The sequence below is a fragment of the Moschus berezovskii genome, chromosome 5 (genome assembly GCF_049115385.1).
Source record: "Moschus berezovskii isolate FMDL1 chromosome 5, NW_MosBer_1.0, whole genome shotgun sequence".
Taxonomy (NCBI): domain Eukaryota; kingdom Metazoa; phylum Chordata; class Mammalia; order Artiodactyla; family Moschidae; genus Moschus; species Moschus berezovskii.
The window spans coordinates 111,618,135-111,640,273 of record NC_142464.1 but is presented as its reverse complement, the minus strand read 5'-3'; the positions used below and the strand labels follow the sequence as shown (position 1 = coordinate 111,640,273).

At 40.6% G+C, this 22,139-nt stretch overlaps 1 protein-coding gene and 1 long non-coding RNA gene across 10 annotated transcripts in view; one reads left to right on the top strand and one right to left on the bottom strand.

The window, feature by feature from the left end:
• Window positions 1–4,888: 4,888 nt before the first annotated feature.
• LOC129561984 (uncharacterized) lies at window positions 4,889–7,646 on the bottom strand. The gene is made up of 2 exons (XR_008687091.2): window positions 7,508–7,646; window positions 4,889–5,176 (listed from the first exon to the last, which is right to left on the bottom strand). It is a non-coding gene; the product is annotated as an uncharacterized LOC129561984 (long non-coding RNA).
• Window positions 7,513–22,139, top strand: part of KLHL8 (kelch like family member 8) — a 58,161-nt gene continuing 43,534 nt past the window's right edge. For 2 of the 9 annotated variants that reach the window (XM_088836470.1, XM_088836469.1), the window contains exon 1: window positions 7,513–7,943. In XM_088836470.1, the coding sequence (XP_088692596.1) occupies window positions 7,608–7,943 (336 nt within the window). In that variant the 5' untranslated portion in view covers window positions 7,513–7,607. Of the gene's footprint in view, window positions 7,944–7,963; window positions 8,297–18,015; window positions 18,090–19,185; window positions 19,298–19,597; window positions 19,745–22,139 lie in introns of those variants that run through there. The other 7 variants (XM_055434325.2, XM_055434320.2, XM_088836468.1 and 4 more) reach the window with 6 other exon arrangements.

Sequence of the window (22,139 nt, the reverse complement as noted above, 5' to 3'; positions counted from 1 at the left end):
CCCAGGGATTGAACTCACATCTCCTGCACTAGCAGGCAGATTTTTTAATTTTTTCCAACCACTGCACCCCCTGGGAAACCCCTCTGGGGCAGGTAGGGGGTGGGGATAAAAAAAGAGAATTAAGAAAATTACAATTTGTTTCAACTGGTCTGTGCCGAACACTGTGTTAGGTGCTATGGAGATTGAAAAGGAGCATAACATCAATTCTGGTTCCTAGAGCTTGAAATGTAATGGGATACTTACACATCTTTGAAACATTTAATGGCAATAAAGGCTATATATAGTTAAATGTCAGTGGGAAAGATACAGCTGAAAATGCTAACCAGGAGAGAGGGATGTCTGTATTTAAAAGTAGGTCATATACTTGAATCCTAGACCATACCAGAGGATTATATGACAATTGAAAATGAGGGTGTTCTAGGTGATAAGCCCAGCCTGAGCAAAAAATGCCACAGCAGGTGGCTGAATATCTTCCAGTTGTCTCTCTAGATTCCTCTTCGCGCTTCTCTATCCAGCTTTGTGCCAGAAAAGCTGACGTTGATGAACAAAATTAACAGACTTCCTGTCCTCTGGCTTCCAGAAGCTGCCTTTGGTAGGCAGTGTCACTAGTAAATCGAAGAGGAGAATGGGACTTCTTTGGTGGCCCAGTGGTTAAGACTCTGTATTTCCAATGCAGGAGACGCGGGTTTGAGTCCTGGTTGGGGAACTGAGATCCCTCTGCACAGCAGAGGGACCAAAAAGAAAGGAGAGGGAGATTAGGGTATTTCTATCCTAGCGTCCTCCCTGCAGGGACTCATCAAGGCTTTATTATAGTCAGTAGGTCTCTACCCACAGCTTTCTCTCCTCTCTGGGTTATGGCAGTTTCTTTCTTATTAGCTCAGGAATACTGCATGGGTCCTTTTAGCTTTTCTTAGAACCTTTATAAAATTTGCCTCAAATGGCTTATTAAATGTACTGGGAGTTCTCTGCCAGCAGCCTTCCTGAGAGGGTGAAAGCAGGCTGCTTGGGAGGAAAGAAGAGCTAAACTTTTGGCAGAACTTGAGGGAGAAGGTTCATGTCGAGAAGTAGAGGCAGGTAAGCTGGACATTTCTTTAAAATTTTTTCTAAAGAAAAATGGTACTCCAGATTTAAGGGTAATAATCTGAGTGAAGTCTTAAAATTCTTGACTAACATGTAAATGACTGCTTGCCAATGCAGCGCACAGCAAAGGGGATCACACGTCTGCTGTCCTTTGGCCTCATTTGTTTTCTTCTCAACAGCTGTGAGCATATAAAAGCAACAGTCTTTTTTGTGGTCCCTCCCTCTAGCCAGGTAGGCACAAATCCAGTGACCCTCTGTGCTTCTGCCTCAGGGCTCAGCTGAAGATCAAGCAGCAAGTGAAACTTCCCAGAGCGGCTGAACAACAGACTATTCAATTCTAATAATCCAGTTTTGCAGCTGAGGAAATAGGCTGAAAGGTTTTCTTTTGGTTCTGCTTCCTTGAAAAAGAAAAGCCATTATAACAATTTCCCTCTTTCAACATTGGCTGATAAACTCCCAAAGAGACTCATTTAACAAAGAGGGTCTAAAACTGTGAGCTTCATCTGAGCAAGAATTATGGGAGCAAGAGTGTGGCAATAGGAGAGCCAGCAACCATTTAGGGGAAAGAATTACACCATTATTACAAGATTGCAACATGATAACCTCCACGTGTTGTCTTAAGGGTTCTATGCAAAATGGTCAAGGCCTAGTGAAGTAAATTCACATGCCCTGTGGGGTTACTCAATCCTAGTTTACCTCTTCAATCAATGATTTTCATCTGCTCATCTCTTCGTGGCTCTTGACTGATGTACTTCTCCACTGGCCCAGTGAAAGAGCAGTCCTAAATTGCGAATCCATATAGAAAGAAAGCCTGTAAGCCTGGGCAGGCCACTGTGCCAGTTCTAACATTTAGAAGGAGCCATATTTTGTTTGTTTGTTTGTTTTTCTCCATATTTTGTTTATCACATACAAATATTATCTTTTTCACAACTGGAACTTCCAACCCCAAAAGGCCTGGGGCAGGACTGGTTAGGTGGCTCACTGGTCATTAAAGACCTAGGCTCTTTCTGTCATTTTCCACCATCCTATACATGATTTCTACCCTCAAATAACCTCATAGTCTAAAGTGACTGCTAAAACTCCAGCCATTATTTCCAGTAAGAAGGAAAGAAGCATAAGAGAGGTATCTTCCAGCTGAATCAATTCCCTTTAAGCAGCCTTCCCCCCGAAAGTCACAAGCAACACTTGTACTTATATCTTATGAATAGAACTTAGTCTGTCAGGGAGCCTGACAAATAGTCTATTAGCTAGGTACCTAGTCATTCCTTAAAAAAAAACAAGAAAACAAAAAAAACGGGCCTTTATTAATGAAGAAGGCAACAAGATACTGTTTAAGCAGTTAGCAGGATCTGTCATTCTGCAACGTAACTTTTTTAATAAAAAAAAAACTTCCATAGATTTCTGTGAGAATGTGAAGATGATATCAGAAAGCTAAAGTAATATAGATCTACAGCAGCTTTCATAGAGATCAGGCACTTGGAATAGTATTGGAACTGAAACACAATTATTACATTTGCATCACTGTGCCACATGGATACAACTTGGCCCAGAAGTGTGTTGCACACATTTCAAACATTGGAAAACAAAGTTTCTCTAAATATGTTTTTCTGATAGAGTCAGGAGGCTTTCGGAGTGTGGCAGTGTGTGTGCACTTAGCTGCTCAGTCATGCCCCACTCTTTGTGACCCTTTGGGCTGTAGCCCACCAGGCTTCTCAGTCCATGAGATTCTACAGGCAAGAATACTGGAGTGGGTTGCCATTTTCTTCTCCAGGGAACCTTCCTGACTCAGGGATTGAACCCGCATCTCCGATGTCTCCTGTATTGCAGGCAGATTCTTTACACACTGAGCCATCGGGGAAGCTGGAGTGTGGCAGGATGGAGGAGAACTGCTCTCATCCTGTCATATTAAAGAAGATTCCACAGCTCCCCTCAAAGGCAGCTTGAAAGCTTGACCATGTCTAGGCAGGTTCACAGGGAATGGAAAGTGATCTGATTTCAGCAGAATGGAACAGCCAGAGTGAAATGTTAGAAGTGTGTGTGTGTGGTGGGGGGGCAGGAGGCAAACCTGAGTTTAAAAACTCACCAAATTAAAAAAAAAAAAAAACAACACACCAACACAGATAATTTTCAAAAGAAATTATTTCATGCGCAAACTAAATTGGCAGTGGCTATCCGGGAGTTGGTGATGGACAGGGAGGCCTGGCAGGCTGTGATTCATGGGGTTGCAAAGAGTCGGACACAACTAAGCGACTCAACTGAACTGATACCAATGATGCCTTTTGTTTTAGCTCCATCTGTTGACCCACTGCAAAGGACCCCAAAATAATCAATCTAAACAAGAACAAAGTAGCTGCTATGTAACCACATCCTCAAGTGATGCCCTCTGGCAGAAGCTGCATCCTCCCTCCCCCCCAACTCCTTCTATTCAAGTCATTCAAGGAACTCAGTTTCCTTACTACATAGATATTATGGAACTACCAGTGAGAATTAACCTTCATGCTTTAAGAAGCAAAGTTGAGTAGTTGCAATGGAGACCTTAAGGTCCACAAGCTAAAATACTTGCTTTACAGAAAATACTTGCAGGATCCTTCTTTTACCTCACCTGGTAAAGAATCTGCCCATAATGCAGGAGACACCAGGTCGATTCTTGGGTCAGGAAGATCCTCTGCAGAAGGGATAGGCTACTCAACTCCAGTATTCTTGGGCTTCCCTGGTGGCTTCAGACGGTAAAGCATCTGCCTGCAATGCGGGATATCTGGGTTTAATTCCTGGATTGGGAAGATCCCCTGGAGGAGGGGATGGCAATCCACTGCACTATTCTGGCCTTGAGAATTCCATGGACAGAGAAGCCTGGTTAGGCTACAGTCCATGGGGTTGCAAAGAGACGGACTCGACTGAGCGAGTTTCATTTCCACACTTTCTTCACTGCCCAAAGTTGATATGCATCCATTTATTTCCTAAGTATTTGTTAATCAGCCATCTTATATCCAGTACCATGTTCCTAATTTCTATTTAGGAAGCTATCAGACAAATGAAAGGATACCTAATTAAAATGCTCACTAAAAAGAGAGCTATTTGAGAAGCAAAAATAGGTTGTAATGTGAGCATATACAGAAAGCATTAACACAGAACAAAGAGGAGCGGAACTGTAACCAGGATATGCTTCCCTACGAAAACAATATATGGGTTGATACTGAAAGGCAAGCAGGAGTTTACCAGGCAAAGAGGGAGACAGAAGGCACAGCAACTTCAAAGGCCCAGAGAGAAATTAGGGAAACTTAAATATCTCAGAGATGAGGGTGGAAAAGATCAGCAAAGGCTTAGAGATACCTATGTCAGATTAATGGCAAGGGTAATGGATGAAAGGACTCTCATAAAGTAGTTTAAATAGGTTAAGTTAGGCCACTAGACTGAGACCAGAAAATACAACCATTGTGGGGCAGAATGCAGGATGTGATTGCTGTTAAGTGGAGCTGGAACCCCAGTCAAATTGGATGAGGAATGGGTGATAAAATATTAATTGGAGTGGAAGAATAGGAAGAAAGGTCACTGCCAGCCAGTGACTCTGACCCGAACAGGAGGGTGTTGTCTTGCTTGTTCAGGATATTCAAGGAAGTTTGCATAGTCAGACAGCTGTCCAGGGAACTGCCCAGTGACTGAAAGCTTTGCCTCCACTGCAAATGAAAATTAAATGGTTCCCTTCATTAATCTTTCCAAATCGCTTGGCAGGCCTCATTTGAAATTCTTTTGGATATTATAAAGCCTTTCATTCCAGATTAGAGATAAAGACTTAAAATGCAAATGTCAATTGAGGTCAAAACATTGTAATTTATTTGGACCAAAGTACAACAGACAGTGAACCAACAGAGGTCAGATCTTTTCTAGTTTTAATTCATGGAATTTTAGAAAAGAGTCTCTAATGAATAAGTCTCTTATTAATTAGGTTATTAAGTAGTTCTGTTAATTCTGAAATGGAGCTAGAGAGGAATGAATAAAAGCAAAGAAGACATCTTGGTCATATTTAGGAAATGTGTGATCTTTTCATTCACTGAGGTTGTAGCAGAGGAAAAAGTTTTTCTTGACTCTCCTAGGGTCTCTGAAAATTAAACAAATGAAGACAGATTAACAGGATAAAAGCATACAAATTTTATTGAATTTTTACATGTATATGGGAGGGCTTCCCTGGTGACTCAGGGGTAAAGAATCTGCCTGCCAATGCAGGAGATGCAGGTCCCATCTTTGGATCTAGAAGATGCCCTGGAGAAGGAAATGGCAACCCACTCCAGCAATTGTGCCTGGGAAATCCCATGGACAGAGGAACCTGGAGGGCTACAGTTCACGGGGCCTCAAAGAGTCAGACATGATTGAAGGACTAATACTTTCACTTTTCTGACAAAGAAATAATATATTTGTGAAGAATTGACAACACAGTGGGGTTTGGTCTAGGGTTAGTAAATGGTGAAGGAATTACTAGGAAGAAAAGGATTAGCTTAAGTATGTTTATACAGATTTCTCAGCCCTAAATTCAATCTCTGGCAATGTGAATGTCTATAATTTTCTCCTGGTATAGGGACAGTACCTTTTATATGGGAGTTTGATGATCAGTTTGGGGGAAGAAGGTTGGGGGGTTGGAGAGACCTTCCTGCTTTCCCTGTTTTCTCAGATTCCTTCAATTGAAGATATTCAGTATGTCAAGGTGCTTTGTTTTGGGGTACCATATTATGAATCCCATCAAGATGTACCTTGTTTAGTAAGATATTATTTTTAAAACTAATTATTTGAGAGCATTGTTGTTGATATATCACATTTAAGGGGAGGACTTTTCCCCCAGTTTATTGTTATTTGATTTGAGAATTTCATTGAATTTTTGCCTGACCTCTGTCTCCCAACAAAAAACTTTAGATTAGTATGCCTTATACGCACCCCAATCCCCTTGCCACCTTCTGCATGTGCACGCATGTGTGCCAAGTTGCTTTAGTCGTGTCTGACTCTTTGTGACCCTATGGACCATAGCCCTCCTGGCTCCTCTGTCCATGGGATTCTCCAGGCAAGAATACTGGAGTAGGTTATCAGGCCTTCCTCCAGGGGATCTTCCCTACCCAGGGAGCCAACCTGGGCCTCTTAAATGTCTCCTGCATTGGCAGGCTGGTTCCTTACCACTAGTGCCACCTGGGAAGCCCAACCCTCTGCATACCTTTTTTTTTTTTTTAATATTTGTTTGGCTGTGAGGGGGTTTTAGTTGCAGAATGCAGAATCTTTCCGTTGCAACATGTGGGATCTAGTTTGCTGACCAGGAATTGAACCTGGGTGCTCTGCACTGTGAATGCAGAGTCTTAGCCACTGGACCACCAGGGAAGTCCTCGTATACCTTTTTGTTTCTCATTATGTGTTTAGTTCTGTCTCTTCCACTAGCTCTTAAGTCTCCACAAGGGTAGGAACTATTCAATTTTATTCACTATTTCCCAGTTCTTAATTCAGTGTATGCCATATACTAATTGCTCACTAAATATTCTTGAAAAAATAAGTGGAAACCATATTGAAATACTGTGTAGATTTCTTTGATGTAGTTAGTAAGTACAAGCAGTTTTTTATATGTCTATTAGCAGAGGAAAAAAGAGCAGTTCTATAAGCATTTTTAAGGGGACACTGAACATGCAATTAAAAAGTTCAAATTATAAAAAAATTCTATTAGAATATGGCCTTATTAAATACACAGTTATTACATCATACTTCCAGACAAATTTTACAATTTTTCTGTGTGTCTGCACACTAAAACTGGTCTTGCTCCACTTTTCTTAGTTTGTTCATATTAAAATTTTAAAACATAATGTCCTGAAGAGAAATATTCTGAAGTACTAAGATTTATTTCTATTTCTGCTATTTTAAAATGGAAAAGTGATTTTTTCCCCCCCCTAGAATTGAAATTTCAATTAGTTACCTTGGGGTTTTTACATAAGATGCAATTTTTTTTTCTAAAGGCTCTTTTCTAGCTAAATCAATCGAAACCTATGTATTAGTATTTATAAATGTACCAGGACTGAATTTATTCTGAAATAGATTCCTAAGGTTGTGAAAGCTAGAGCTTGCTCTAACGTAAGATTTTAGCCTTCAATTTTTTTTTTCTTTGCTCGCTCATCTATCCCCTCCAACATTTCACAGACTTTATAGAAAAATTAGTTGATTTCAACATCATTTTCACTTGCAATGGTTTTCAGCAGTGAGTGCTCAGGTGGACCAACTGCTTCCTTGGTCTTACAAACTATGGGTAAGTAGTTATATAAACACCAGATGTTTTGTTATCAATATATCTCTTTTGCAGAGCCTGCGGAGAAATTAATTGTCAGGAACAAAAGTAGAGGTCCCTTTTTTTTCTTCTTTAAACGACAGAAACCCTAAGAAGCTTCACCATGAGCGAGACGGGACTTACGGTACAGCCACAAAAGAGAAGAAACGGATAACTTCGGAGGTTAATCATGCTGTGGCCTATCTGAACCTGTGTTTTGAGGACGCCAGCCAGGCCCCGCCGGATGTCCCCAGCATCAGGCAGGACAACACTCCCTAGCTGGGCGAACACGCCCGCCGCCAGCGCGGTAGCCGGGCTCGAGCGCACGCGGGGCGGGGCGGTCCCCCGGGAGGAGGTACCGGGAAACCACACTACCCAGAGTGCCGTGCGCGGGCGCGGGCGCGAGGACGCCGGGCGCCGGCCGGGCTCGGCGAGGCCGCGCACAGCGGCGCGCGTCCGCCGGGTGCTCGCGCCCGGCCGGTCCGGCGCCGTCCGGGGCTGCAGGAAGCTGGCCGCGCGGTGCAGCCTTGGCGAGGCCGGGGGCGGGGAGCCGAGCGGAGGGAAGCAGCCGAGGACCGAGGTAACCGGACGCTCGTCACCCCCGCCCTCGCTCCCTCTCTCCTGTGTGCGGTGCTGTCCGCTCGTGCCAAGTCCTCCGTCACCTCAGCCCCGAGCCCACGTCGTCGCGCCGCCCGGGCTCGCGCCTGTGGCGGAGAAACTCCCCGAGTCCTGCGCGCAGGACCCGGACTCCACTGCCGGGAGGTGTGGGCCCCTTCGGCCGCTGCACGGTTTCCGTCGCCCCCTCCCCTGTTTGTGGCGAGAGGCACGGCGCGGGGTCGGGGAGAGTCGCCTTCCTCGAAGAGAACCCTGGTCTCCGGCTCCCTCAGCCTGGCTCGCTCCTCGGGGGCTTTCGAAGGAGAGAGAGGCGGGCAGGTGCCTCGCGGGGTCCGGGCGAGGGCGGCATGTGGGGCCCGCGGTGAGCGTCGCGCCGCCCGCGGGGGTCGGGGTCAGCCCCGTCAGGGGTGCTGGCCCTGGGGGCGTGCCTGCCGTCCGTCCGTCTGGAGGGTTAGTCTGTCCTCCGGGACTGGCCTGCCCGCGAGACTCAGGGCCCCGGGGGTCTGGCTGGCGGGTGCTGGGGGCTTGCCGCTCGCCTTAGGTGCAGGCTCTGCGGGGGGCCGGGGGGGTGTCGAAGAGTGCCTCGGAGTTTGAGAGCAGAAACTGCAGCCTCTTTCAAAACACGCCCCTGCTCAGTGGAGTTGTTTTACAGCCCGGGATGCCTGCTTTTTCCTCCTTTTTACGCACTTGTGGGCTTCGTTAGCCTGCTGGTTTCCCTACGAGAGGCGATTTATCTACATCCTTCGCGCTTTGTAGCCCGGGGCTGGATCTTGACTGGGTTTGACAGTCCTAGTGTTTGGGTTGCCTGAGTTTGAAAAGGTTTTTTTTTTTGTATGTTTTCCCACCTGGCAGTGTTGGATCGGGTGAGTTTAAGTAGGCTACCGAACTTTTTCTCAGGATTCTTTTTCATCTGTATTAATAGCGTTAACTATGCTTGGCCCTTTTAGCTTATGCTTATGTTATACTGCTTGTGGAGGATTCTTTGGGACAAGGTTCTTGCAAGAAGCTAGGTTGACACAGGTGTTTTATCTGCTGGTTGCACTTTTTCTTTCTTTGCATTCCCCCTCTGCCCCCACCCCGGTGACGTTAATTAATTGTTGGACTGTTGGTGTTCTTCATTCTCCTAGACTGAGGAAATTCTTTTCCTCAGTCTCCCTCCAGTGTTGATCCTGCCAGAGGGTAGTCTTGGGTAAGCAGAGGACCTCAGCTAGGCGGTGGGTTATTTCACTGGCTGCAGCTTTTCCTCCTCCCTACGAGCACCCATTCTTTAGTCACTCATCCTGTGACCTACTTCAGACTTTTAGTCGCTGTATATATCGCCTTTAAGATACGGAGAGTATGAACATAAATATCAAAAGAAATTTTAGGATACCATACTCAGCTATTGCATTTAACTTCATATTAACATTTCAAGCTGCCAATACTTTAAAAATCTTTTTTAAAACATTTATTTTTAATTGCAGTATAATTGCTTTGGGGCCTTCCTGCTGTCTCATCGGTAAAGAATCTGCCTGCAATGAAGGAGGCATGGGTTCCATCCCAGGGTGGGGAAGATCCCTAGAGAATGAAGTGGCAACCCACTTCAGTATTCTTCCCTGGGAAATTCCGTGGACAAAGGAGCCTAGTGGGCTTCCTGGGGTCACAAAAGAGCCTTACACGACTTACTGATTAAAAGACAACAATAATTGCTTTACAATATTATGCTGGTTTCTGATGTACAACAGTGTGAAATCACCTGTAAGTATGCATATATTGCCTCCCTCCCACTCCTCTAGGTCATCACAGAGCATTTAGCTGAGTTTCCTGTACTATACAGCAGCTTCCCACTAGCTAGCTATTTTACACATGATAGTGTGATTTGTCAGTTCAGTTCAGTTGCTCAGTCGTGTCCGACTCTTTGCGACTCCATGAATCACAGCACGCCAGGCCTCCCTGTCCATCACCAACTCCTGGAGTTCACACAAACTCATGTCCATCAAGTCAGTGATGCCATCCAGCCATCTCATTCTCTGTCGTCCCCGTCTCCTCCTGCCCCCAATCCTTCCCAGCATCAGAGTCTTTTCCAATGAGTCAACTCTTCACATGAGGTGGCCAAAGTATTGGAGTTTCAGCTTCAGCATCAGTCCTTCCAATGAACACCCAGGATTGATCTCCTTTAGAATGGCTAGCTATTTTACACATGGTAGTGCGATTTGTCAGTGCTGTTCTTAATTCATGCCACCGCCTTCTTCCCCGCCTCTGTCCACAAGTCTGTTCTCTATGTCTGTGTCCCTGATCCTGCCCTATAAATAGGATCATCAGTATTATTTTTCTAGATTCTTTTATAAAGCTGCTAATTCTTTTAACATTTGATAAGATTAGTATTATTTTCTAAGATGGTAATATATTCTGTAATAATTGCACATTCTGTATCCTGGCAGGAAATTTAATTCACAGCCACTGAGGGTAATTTTTAAAAACACTATTTCCTCACTTGTTAAGAAGAAAGTGAGGTAGATATATTAGACTCCATACCCTTTATCTAAGTAGTTTATATTTAGAGCAATTTTAGGTTCATAGCAAATTTAAGTGGGAGGAACAGAGATTTCTCATATACCCTCTGCCCTCATATGCTCCTGCCTTGCCCCGTGTAAGCACAGTCTCCCCCACTATCAAAATCCCTATAACAAAAAGGTAAATTTGTTAGTAACCTACATTGTCTCCCCTCTGATGCCCCCTCGCAACAATGGAAAGTTATGACCAACCTAGATAGCATATTAAAAAGCAGAGACATTACTTTGCCAACAAAGGTCCGTCTAGTCAAGGCTATGGTTTTTCCCGTGGTCATGTATGGATGTGAGAGTTGGACTATGGAGAAAGCTGATCGCCGAAGAATTGATGCTTTAGAACTGTGGTGTTGGAGAAGACTCTTGAGAGTCCCTTGTAATGCAAGGAGATCCAACCAGTCCATTCTAAAGGAGATCGATCCTGGGTGTTCATTGGAAGGACTGATGCTAAAGCTGAAACTCCAATACTTTGGCCACCTCATGCTAAGAGTGGACTCACTGGAAAAGACTCTGATGCTGGGAAAGGTTGGGGGCAGGAGAAGAAGGGGACGACAGAGAATGAGATGGCTGGATGGCATCACTGACTCTGTGGACATGAGTTTGAGTGAACTCCGGGAGTTGGTGATGGACAGGGAGGCCTGGTGTGCTGTGATTCATGGGGTCGCAAAGAGTCAGACACAACTGAACGACTGAACTGAACTGAACTGAACCTACATTGATATGCCATTACCCAAAGTCCGGAGTTTACATTAAGGTTCACTCTTGGTGCCTATTGTATATTCTGTGGATTTAGACAAACAACCTTTTTTCAAAAAATCAAGAACTCTTTAAGAGTTGTAGAGAACTGAAAATGGGTTTGTCATTTTGAAAAGATTAAAGGGGCTGTTTTGAATGTCCTAAAAATTAATTTCAAGAATTTTATGTTTTAAAACATTGGATTTCTAAACTGGTTTTTTATATTTGAATTTTCAACAAAGGTTATTATTTTTATACAATAAGAACTAAAGCGACGAGGAAGAAGAAATACTTCATAGAATTAACAAAATGTCATGTCTTTCAGTCCTAAAACTCATTAGCTTGACCATTTTTTCACTATTCTGAAAAACATGTTTTATGCTAAACAATGAAGGAAAAAGAAATGGAACATTTAGAATAGACCTTTGGGGATTTCCCTGGTAGTCCAATGGCTGGGACTCTGCGCTCCCAAGGCAGGGAGCCCAGGGTTGATCCCTGGTCAGGGAATTAGATCCCACATGCTGTAACTGAGAGTTCGAATGTTGCCTTTAAAGGTCCCACATATTGCAGTTGAGACCCAGCATAGTCAAAATATACTTTTTTTTTTTAACTGATGTCATATTCAGGATATAACTACACTAAAATGTGACCCCTTAGGCTTTTTTTTTTTTTGATCTGTTTTCTTTGTCTGAAAGCCTTTTGTGGAAGCATCAAAATGTAATAATAAGCTGGAACTAGATAGTTCTGGGTTAGAATACCAGCTCTTAATTTGTTGGCTGTGTGCCCACAGCAGGTTATTTTCTGAACCTATTTCCTTAAATGTAAAAGGGGGTAAAATATTAAATTTTATAATAGGTGAAGTCATTTTAGAAACTGTAAGGCACTATCATTTATTGATATCATTAGTCACATGCTGTATTTCAGAATGCTGTCAGTTTATTTTTTTGTTGAAAACTGCTTATGTAAGTACTATGAAACTTTTTTTTAAAGGCTATACAAGAGAATTCATTGTCTGTGAAGAATTTAGTTGGTTCTTATGAACTAGAGGTAAAATTATGGGAAGAGGGTCAAAGGGAAGAGAAAATTTCTACTTTGTCTCTGGTTCTTAACCTAGATCTATGGATGTACCCATAAAAGGTCTTCCAAGATTCTGTGAATTCTGTGTATATTTCTGTTTTTCTGGAGAGAAGACCCACAACTTTAAACGTATGTTTAAAGTTTTTAACATTTTTTTAAAAAATGGGAGTGTAATAGCTTTTCATTGTTGTGTTAGTTTCTGTTGTACAACAAAGTGAATCAGTTATGTGTATACATAGATCTCCTCCCTCTTGGACCTCTCATCCATCATGGAGATCATTGCTGAGCTTTCTGTGCTGTGTAACAGCTTCCCACTAGCTATTGTATTGATACATGTAGTATATGTATGTATCAATTCATCCCACCCTCCTCTTCCCCTCTGTGTGTCCACAGGTCTGTTTCCTATGTTCTGTGTCTCTATTCCTGCCCAGCTAATAAGTTCATCTGTATCGTTTTTCTCAATTCCACATACATGTGTTAATATACAATATTTGTTCTCTTTCTGAGTTGTCAGAATGTGAACACTGTAAGACAGACTCTAGGTTCATCTAGGACTTTACAGGTGACCCAACTTTGTTCCTTTTTATGACTGAGTAATATTCCATTGTATATATGCATCACATCTTCTTTATCCGTTCATATGTCGATGGACATTTAGGTTGCTTCCATGTCCTGGCTGTTGTAAATAGTACTGCAGTGAACATTGGGGTACATGTGTCTTTTTGAATGATGGTTTTGTAATGTATTCTGTTATAATTGCACATTCTGTATCCTGGCAGGAAACTTAATTCACAGCCACTGAGGCTAATTTTTTAAAACACTATTTCCTCATTTCTTAAGAAGAAAATGAAGTATATATATTAGACCCCACACCCTTTATCAAAATACTTTACATTTAGAGCAATTTCAGGTTTATAGCAAATTAAGTAGGGGAACAGAGATTTCATATACCCTCTGCCCTCATATGCTCCCTTCTTGGCCCCATGTATGTGCAGTCTCCCCACTATCAAAGTCCCCACACCAGAAAGGTACATTTGTTAACAGTCAGTGAACCTGCAATGATACACCGTTACCCAAAGTCCAGAGTTTACGTTAAGGTTCACTCTTGGGGTCTGTTGTATATTCTGTGGATTTAGACAAATGACCCTTTTTCAAAAAAAAAGAACTCTTAGGAGTTATAGAGAACTGAAAATGGGTTTGTCAGTTTGAAAAGATTAAAGGGACTATTTTGAATGTTGGAATGCTCCAGGCAAGAATACTGGCGTGGGTTGCCATTTCTTTCTCTGGAGGATCTTCCCAACCCAGGGATTGAACCTGAGTCTCCCGCATTGCAGGTAGACTCTTTACCATCTGAGCCACTGTGGAAGCCCAAAAATTCATTTCAGATGGCTTTTGTGTATTAAAACATCAGATATTTAAACTGGTTTCTTATATTTGAATTTTCAACAAAGGTTAATTATTTTTATATATTGAGAACTAAAGAGATGAGGGAGAAGAAATGCCTCTTAGAATAACAAAATGCCCTATTTTTCAGTCTTAAAACTTGTTAACTTGACCATTTCTTCACTTTTCTGAGAAATATGTTTTGTGTTAACCAGTGAAGAAAGAAGAAATGGAGCATCTAAAATATACATTTTTTTTTTTTTTACTAATGTCAGTATTCAAGATATAACCATATAAAATGTGACCCATTAGGCTTTTTTAAAAAAATTATTTGTCTGAAGGGCTTTTGTGGAGGCATCAGGATATAATAATGTATTGAACTCAGTTCTGAAACTAGACAACTCTGGTTTAGAATATCAGCTTTTCACTTTTGGCTGTGTGAACCAAAAATGGGCTTCCAAGAATCTGAATTCTGTGTGTATTTGTGTTTTTTCCTGGGGAGAAGAACCACAGCTTTCAACATATGTTTAAAAGGAATTCACAACCTTTTTTAACTGAACCATTTAGATAACAACCATTAGCTTCAGTTATCTAACTAAGGAGATTTCTGGACTAGATTTTTTGCATATTATTTTCAAAATTAGTGTTTTTGAGAAAAAGTGAACAGAATTTTGTATTTATGTGTATACAGATCATTTTTAAAGCACCGCGAATGCCTAGTTTCTTCTAGAACTGGAGGTTGATATTTTTGGTGTAATATGTTGATAGCAGTAAAAGTGCTGCTGCTTACACCTGGAGTACATACCACTGATTGATCCATTGCTGTTAGTTAATTTCCACACCTCCCCCCACCCCTCTAGTATTGATGGGCAGTAGACTGCATGGCAAAGAATGGCACCCTAGTACAGTCCAGCACGTTGGAATAATATTTTGAAATGTTAAAAGATAATTTGGTTTGTTTATCCTAAAATCTGGATTTTTTTTTCTTTTGTCAACAAAATACTAAAATGCTAACGAAAATTAAGTATTTTCTCTTCCAAACTAGGTGATGATACTTACATTGTATATTTCTGGTATGTTATTTCTTCTTATATAACACAGAGTATGAAGTTATATTGAATCCTAATTGATGATCATTTTAAGGTTCAGCACTGCTAGTTTGGAAAGAATATGAAATTTATAATCAGCTTATGTAGATTAGATTGTGATTTGTGATTTTAATTATGACATTTAAAGTTGATCTTATTTGCATTTTGTGAATTTCAGAAGTATGTTAAAGTTCTAAGATTGAGTTCATTCTTGTAATAGAGTTTGGAAGTAAGCTACATCAGACTGCCCTATTTTCTTTGTTAGTGATAGGTTGCTGAACTATAAGGCTTTACAGTGTGAAGCCAACTTCTGTTTCTGGGTCAATTACCGTAGCATTCACAAGGTATAAAGAATATTAGGTGGATCAAGTGATGGTATACCAACTTATGAATGAATCTATTCAGTGGAGTAATGTGTTTTTGTCTTTTTGACTTTCTTCTTTTTTCTTTGATACTGGTATTTTCATTTGATATCTGAATGCTTTTCACACTTCAAGGTTTTAAATAAATAGTTGGGGATAGTTAGGCTATAAATTAGTAGCAGAATTGTGTTCAACTCTCTAGACTTGCACTTTTTATAAAATCTGAGAGGTCTGTATAGATCTCAAAGATCAATTAGAGATGAATATCAGCATTTGCATAGTACTACATATATGTATTTGTCACTGTGCTGCATCTTTTCTTATTTTATTGCAGAGGATTGCTTATTTCTTTAACAGTGAAAGTGTGAGTTTAATAAATTAGAAATGGAAAACAGAAGGATCATTTTAGCAAAAATTTTACCTGTAGAAATACTGTCACATTAAAAAGACCAGAGTTTTTATAAGGGAAAAGAATCTGAAAAAGAAAAATGTGTAACTGAGTCACTTTGCTCTTCACCTGAAACATTGTAAATTCGCTATACTTCAAATGAAAAAGGTCAGTGATTTTATGTGTATTTTCTTACTCTTAAACTTTAAAAAACATTTTCTGTCTGGGGAGAATATTATATCCATATTGTGGTTCCATAATCTAAACAACCATGCAAAGATGTAGTTACACTCCTTGTACAGAGACAGAATTAATGCCTTCTTCGGCCTCGTGTTAAGAGTTTTGGCCGTACAGTCATGCATGCCTGTGTTGAGACCTAGGCATTGCCACTTACTAGCTGTGTGACCTTGGGTAGGTTTCTTAACTTCTCTGAGCCTTATTATTGACAACTATAAATATAGTAATAATACCACTTTGAATTATCCTGAGGAACAGAATGAATAAATGTGAAATACCTAACTCAAATAACAGCACTTGCTTATATAGCTCATGTGCCAGATAGTTTATTAACTCACTTAGTCCTTGTAACAATCTTCAGAAGTTTGTATTGCTGCTTTCCTCATTTTTACAGGTGAATAAACTGAGGCTAATAAAAGATTATGTAACTTAACCAGAGTCATACAGTCATACATGCAAAGTAGATAGTAAGTACTCAACTAATGCTGACTATTGTATCCAGGGGTCCCCAGCCTCCAGGCCTTGGACCAGTACCTCCTGTCAGACCAGTGCCGGAATTAAATTAGAAATAAAGCGTACAATAAATGTAATGCACTTGAGTCATCCTGAAACCACCCTGTTTCCAGTTCATGGAAAAATTGTCTTCCATGAAACTGGTTCCTGGTGCCAAAAATGGTTGGAGACCACTGGTTGTATCGATAGTTTTTTTTTAAAGAAAGGCTTAAAGCAGTATAACCAGTTTTCATCTTTTGCCATAGTGAAAAATGCATCTGAATGTAGATCACTGTATGGCATATTGTATTCCTTTGCTGGGAAAAATGTTGATTGAAGGATTGTGTTCCTCACCAAGGACTGAGGATCACATAATTTATAAAAGTAATAGTGTCAATTTATTGAATGCTTACTGTGAACTACATACAGGGCTAAGTATTAATACATTACATATATTACTTCATTTATTCTTCACAGTAGTCTTAACAGTATGCTCAGAGTGGTTTTAAGTAACTTGCCTAAGGTTATACAGCTAATGGGACTCTCAAAACTGGCTCTTAAGTCTGCTATTAACTGCTAGTTTTTGTGCCTTGTGTTAAATACGACTGTCAGTTCAGTTCAGTCACTCAGTCGTGTCCGACTCTTTGTGACCCCATGAATCACAGCACGCCAGGCCTCCCTGTCTATCACCAACTCCCAGAATTCACTCAAACTCATGTCCATCGAGTCGGTGATGCCATCCAGCCATCTCATTCTCTGTCATCCCCTTCTCCTCCTGCCCCCAATCCCTCCCAGCATCAGTCTTTTCCAGTGAGTCAACTGTTCACATGAGGTGGCCCAAAGTATTGGAGTTTCAGCTTTAGCATCAGTCCTTCCAATGAACACCCAGGACTGATCTCCTTTAGGATGGACTGGTTGGATCTCCTTGCACTCCAGGGGACTCTCAAGAGTCTTCTCCAACACCACAGTTCAAAAGTGTCAATTGTTCAGCGATCAGCTTTCTTCACAGTCCAACTCTCACATCCATACATGACCACTGGAAAAACCATAGCCTTGACTAGATGGACCTTTGTTGGCAAAGTAATATGACTATAGTTTTCTCTAAAAAGAAAGGCAACAAGTTAGTTTTAAATAGAAAAAAAGTACTCTCATAGTTTAGAACTAGAAATACACAGGCCCTCTGTTTCCACAGATTCCATATATGTAAATTCGAGGAAACTCAGATGAAAACATTCAGGAAAAAAAAAATTCCAGAAAATTCCAAAAAGCAAAACTTGAATTAGCTGCACACTGGTGATTTATTTACATAGCATTTACAATGGTCTTGTTGTTTATTGTTTAGTTGCTAAGTTGTGCTTGACTGTGACCCCAGAGAGGATTTAAAGCAAATGAGAGGAGGTTGTACAAGGTTATATTCAAATACCATGCATGCCATTTTATGTAAGGGACTTGAGCATCCTTGGATTTTGGTATGAAGGGCTGTGTCCTGGAACTAATCCCCCAGGATACTAGGGAATGACTGTAAATAGTGATTACCCAAATCTATGGTCTCTTAGGCCAAGCCTAGCTTGTTGCTGGTTTTGTAAAGTTTTATTGGAACACAGCTACTCTCATTACTTTATGTATTAATCTATGGGTGCTTTCCTACTGCACTGACATAGTTGAGTAGTTGTGACAGAGTCTGGATGGTGCACAAAGCCTGAAATATTTACTGTCTGGCCCTTTACAGGAAAAGATGCTGACCCCTGACCTAGACCAATGCTGTTCTTTTATAAATGAAGAAACTGAGATGTGAGAGATTAGGTAACTTCCCAATAATGCAACTAGTTAAAATCCAGTTCCCCTAATACCTATCTCACTGTTTTTTCTCCTATACCATGCTACTTCTTAAGCCTTATAAAATCAACCAGTGTATCATACGATCATTATATAAGGAACTGTAAAGTACTATGAAGTGTTATTATATATAAGAATATTTAACCTAGTTAAAACAGACATGCTAGCTATAGTAAAAGGAAATATTTGGTCATTTTTCTTAGAATTTGAAGAGCTTTGGGAATATACTTTGTATGGCCCATGTCTTAAAGGTCCGTGGCTGGTTTTAAACTTAATTTTCTTATTTTCCTCTGTAAATTTCTCTGTATCCAAAAAAAAAGAGGCTATAGAATTTATTCATTAATTGGTTCGAAAACAGCAGTTCAAGTTAGAAGCATTATCACATATACCTTTTTAAAAAGATCATAGAATCTGTACCTAGTTTTTTCTGCTTACTGTTACTTTATCCATGGGTGTTTCTAAGCATTGAGGTGATGTGATCAGATTTGAATTTGGGGATGATAACTGGCAGCCGTAACAAGGATGTGAGAGAAGAGGCTGTGGGGAGGCTGTGAGATGATGGGGCCTGTGAGTCAAGTGCTGTGGCTGGAGAAGCAAGGCCAACAGTATGAGGAAAAGTTAGGGAGTAGAGTGTATGAAACTAGGTTATAGTTGGATAAGTGGAATGGGAACTTTGAGTACATATAAGCTATTGCATTTTTAATGGGGAGCCCTCTTGATCACCAAGACTAGTTTAGATTTGTTGGGGGGTACTTATTTCAGATAACTTAAAAAATTAGATTATGCTTGTGCATACATTTTTTTTTTCCTCTGGAGGATGGCATGGCAACCCACTCCAGTATTCTTACCTGGAGAATCCCATGGACAGAGGAGCCCGGGGGAGCTACAGTCCATAGAGTTGCAAAGAGTCAGACAGTACTGAAGTGACTTAGCAGGCATACTTTTTTTTTTTGAAGGAAAATATAAGAGATAGACCGGATAAGGTATTCCTGAATTGCTTCACATTTAGGGCCTGGCTCTTGCAGCATTTTGATAAGTCTTTTGTTTTTTCCATACATTATAGCCTCCGAGTCCATCCACAGCATAGATGATGCAGCCCTCCGTTAGTGTGCTGTGTCAGCTGCTGAGGGAGTTTCTTTTAGGCCACTAACACCATCCTGCTAATTTTGGAGCAAGTATGTCTTGGTGTGTAATGCATGTTATTTTTGTATGTGTCTTGGTAGCAAAACATAATACAACCTCACCTACTCTGGTAGCCTTTCTTGAGTCCCTTAATTTTCTTCAGACACTATAGTGAAAACTAGTTTGTGAATCAGTACCTTGGTAAAGACAACAGAAATGAATGACTAGAAAAATGAAAAAGATACACAAAATGCAAACTTCAATTTTTGTGAACTTCAACAGACATAAAATTATTGTCAAATACAACTGTAAGAGTTTCTGGGCACTTGATTTTTGTACCTGCCTCATTGCAGTGTTTAAAAAGAAACGTGGACCAGACCGGCTTTGAATAGCACTGCTCTACAGCCCTTTGTCGTTGCTGTGTGTGCTCACCTGTGAATTTCCAGCACCTGCAGTCTAACATCTGATGACTGACCGGATGATGAAATATAAGGCAAATGGTATTTATCCTTAACACTGACAGTGTTTGGGTTTTTTTGTGAAATGTTATAAAACCACATGACCAGTATATACCCTTTAGTGTATATGTGTGTGTGTGTTGGTTTGTGTGTTTATCTTGTAAAGATAAAAGGAGTTCCCAAACTCCTAAGAGAAGACTGATTCTCATATAGCCATGGTAACAGTTAGTCATCAGAACCAGTTTGAAATCGGCTTACTTAATAAATGACAGCTCTTTAGTGTTGGTTTTAAGTCTGTTTAATGAATCAGTGACAACGTAGTGAACAAGATTTTGCAAGCCTCTGAAAGTTCGCCAGCCCCTGAGCACCACACTCCCTTCCCAACTGAGATTAGCAGTGTGCTCTACTCAGTGTGCCTGACCAGCATGGCTCTCACTGGAGTAAATAATAATTATTACTTAGCTTTGTATTTTGTTTCATATATCAAATGGGAAATATCTCATCTTTGGACACTTGGAAACAAATTATTGGTGAATAAATTTTTTAGTAGACTTTGTGTTTTTATTCAGATAATTATCATTTGTTATTTGAGTACAACCCTGTGACTTCTATGACATTCTTAAGTAAAAATAATAGAGACTCCTTAAGAGTTCACAAATGTGGTTCATGAATTCTGATTATTCTAAGTGGTTGTGTTTACATGTTAAAAAAATACATTATTTTTGTTATGTATTTTCTGCAGTGAATCAGTAAAACCTATGTTCTTCTTTTTGAAGTACTTTAGTCTTCAGCTGTTGGTTGATATAACTTTATTGGCACTTAAAGGAACAAAAAAATGGTCTTAACTTCCTACCTGTTTTAATGCCATAATGTACCAGTGCTCAGCCACCTCAGTCATATCTGATTCTCTGCCACCCTCCAGGGGGTCTTCCCAACCCAGGAGATTGAACCCAAGTCTCTTAGGTCTCCTGCATTGGCAGGCGGGCTCTCTACTGCTAGTGCTACCTGGGAAGCCCCATAATGTACCAGAGTGTAATAGAAATACGCTTCCGTGGACCATCCCTCTTTTTTTCTGTTGTATTTATAATCTCTTGCATCACCGACTCAGTGGACATGAATTTGAGTAACTCTGGGAGATAGTGAAGGACATTGAAGCCTTGGGTCACAAAGAGTCGGACACGACTCAGCGACTGAACAACAAATATTTGAGGAGTATCATTTCTTTCTTTCTAAGAGAATCATAGATGCATTAAAAAGAATTCTGGGTTAGAGTTTAGGTGGAGTTACACTTTAACTCGTTACAAATTTGCATTCTTTAAAGAACTTAGCTGATTGATGAGACTTACAGAGTGAAGTGTGTGAGAGTAAATATTCTTCTTCTGTTCCTGTCTTCCTGTTCTATTATATATAACAGACTTTTTTTAAAATTGAAGACATTGAATTCTTTGAGTCCATGATTAAAAAAACTTTTTTTTTTTCTGGCTACACCAGAGGTCTTGTGGGGTCTTGTTTTTTGACCAGGGATCGTAGCCTCACCCCCTGCATTGGGAGCATGGAGTCTTAACCACTGGACTTCCAAGAAAGTTCCTAAAAAGACCATTTAAAATAATTTGGTGTGAAAGTTTTTGAGCTCTTGTCTCTTGCCCAAATTCTAACATCAAATGTAAAAGCAATTTTATAAAAATGAGTATTTGCTAATACCCTTTTCATAGAGCAGTCCTCTGACAAAGGAACTTATTTTATGACCATAATAAAACTTTCTATTAGAAGCTAGAGTAGTTGGATATAAGGGGGAAAATGTGTGATAGTTTTGAATTGACTATATTTAAACCTAGTGAAATTTAAAAATGAGATACTAATGATCACAGTACCCACTTAGGACTTGAAATACAGTATGACAAAAGTTCTAGATGAAAGGAGACTCATTAGGCTAACCAGTAATGTAGAACTGACTCAGTTTTTTTAAATATTGGGGGAAAAAAAGCCCACAAGAATCAGGTTAATTCGGTCACATAAGATGTAAGTAATCTCCTTTGGGTAAGATACATAGGTGTCTTTGAGACATAATCTCAGTTCACACTGTGTTAGGTAGATAAATCTAAAACACAAGAGGAAGAAAGTGAGCAAACTAGAGAAGCACAGAGCACTCTCTGTGTTCATAGAAGGGAGATCACGTCTCATTGGGAGAATTAGAGACTTCGTGGAAGAAGCATTACTTAATAAACTAGGCCTTCTCATCCTTCCGCATGTGGAGAAGCTTTGAGGGCTTATGCATATACTTGAGGAAAGTGGAATAGTGATGTCTGTGAAATAGTAGAAGAACGAACTGAATCAGAACTGAACTGAAACCCTAGCTTCCACAATTTTCTACCTGTGTGACAGGGCAAGTCAGGGATGTTTAGGCCATCTGTAATGTTGTGGATGTGCGTGCTAAGTC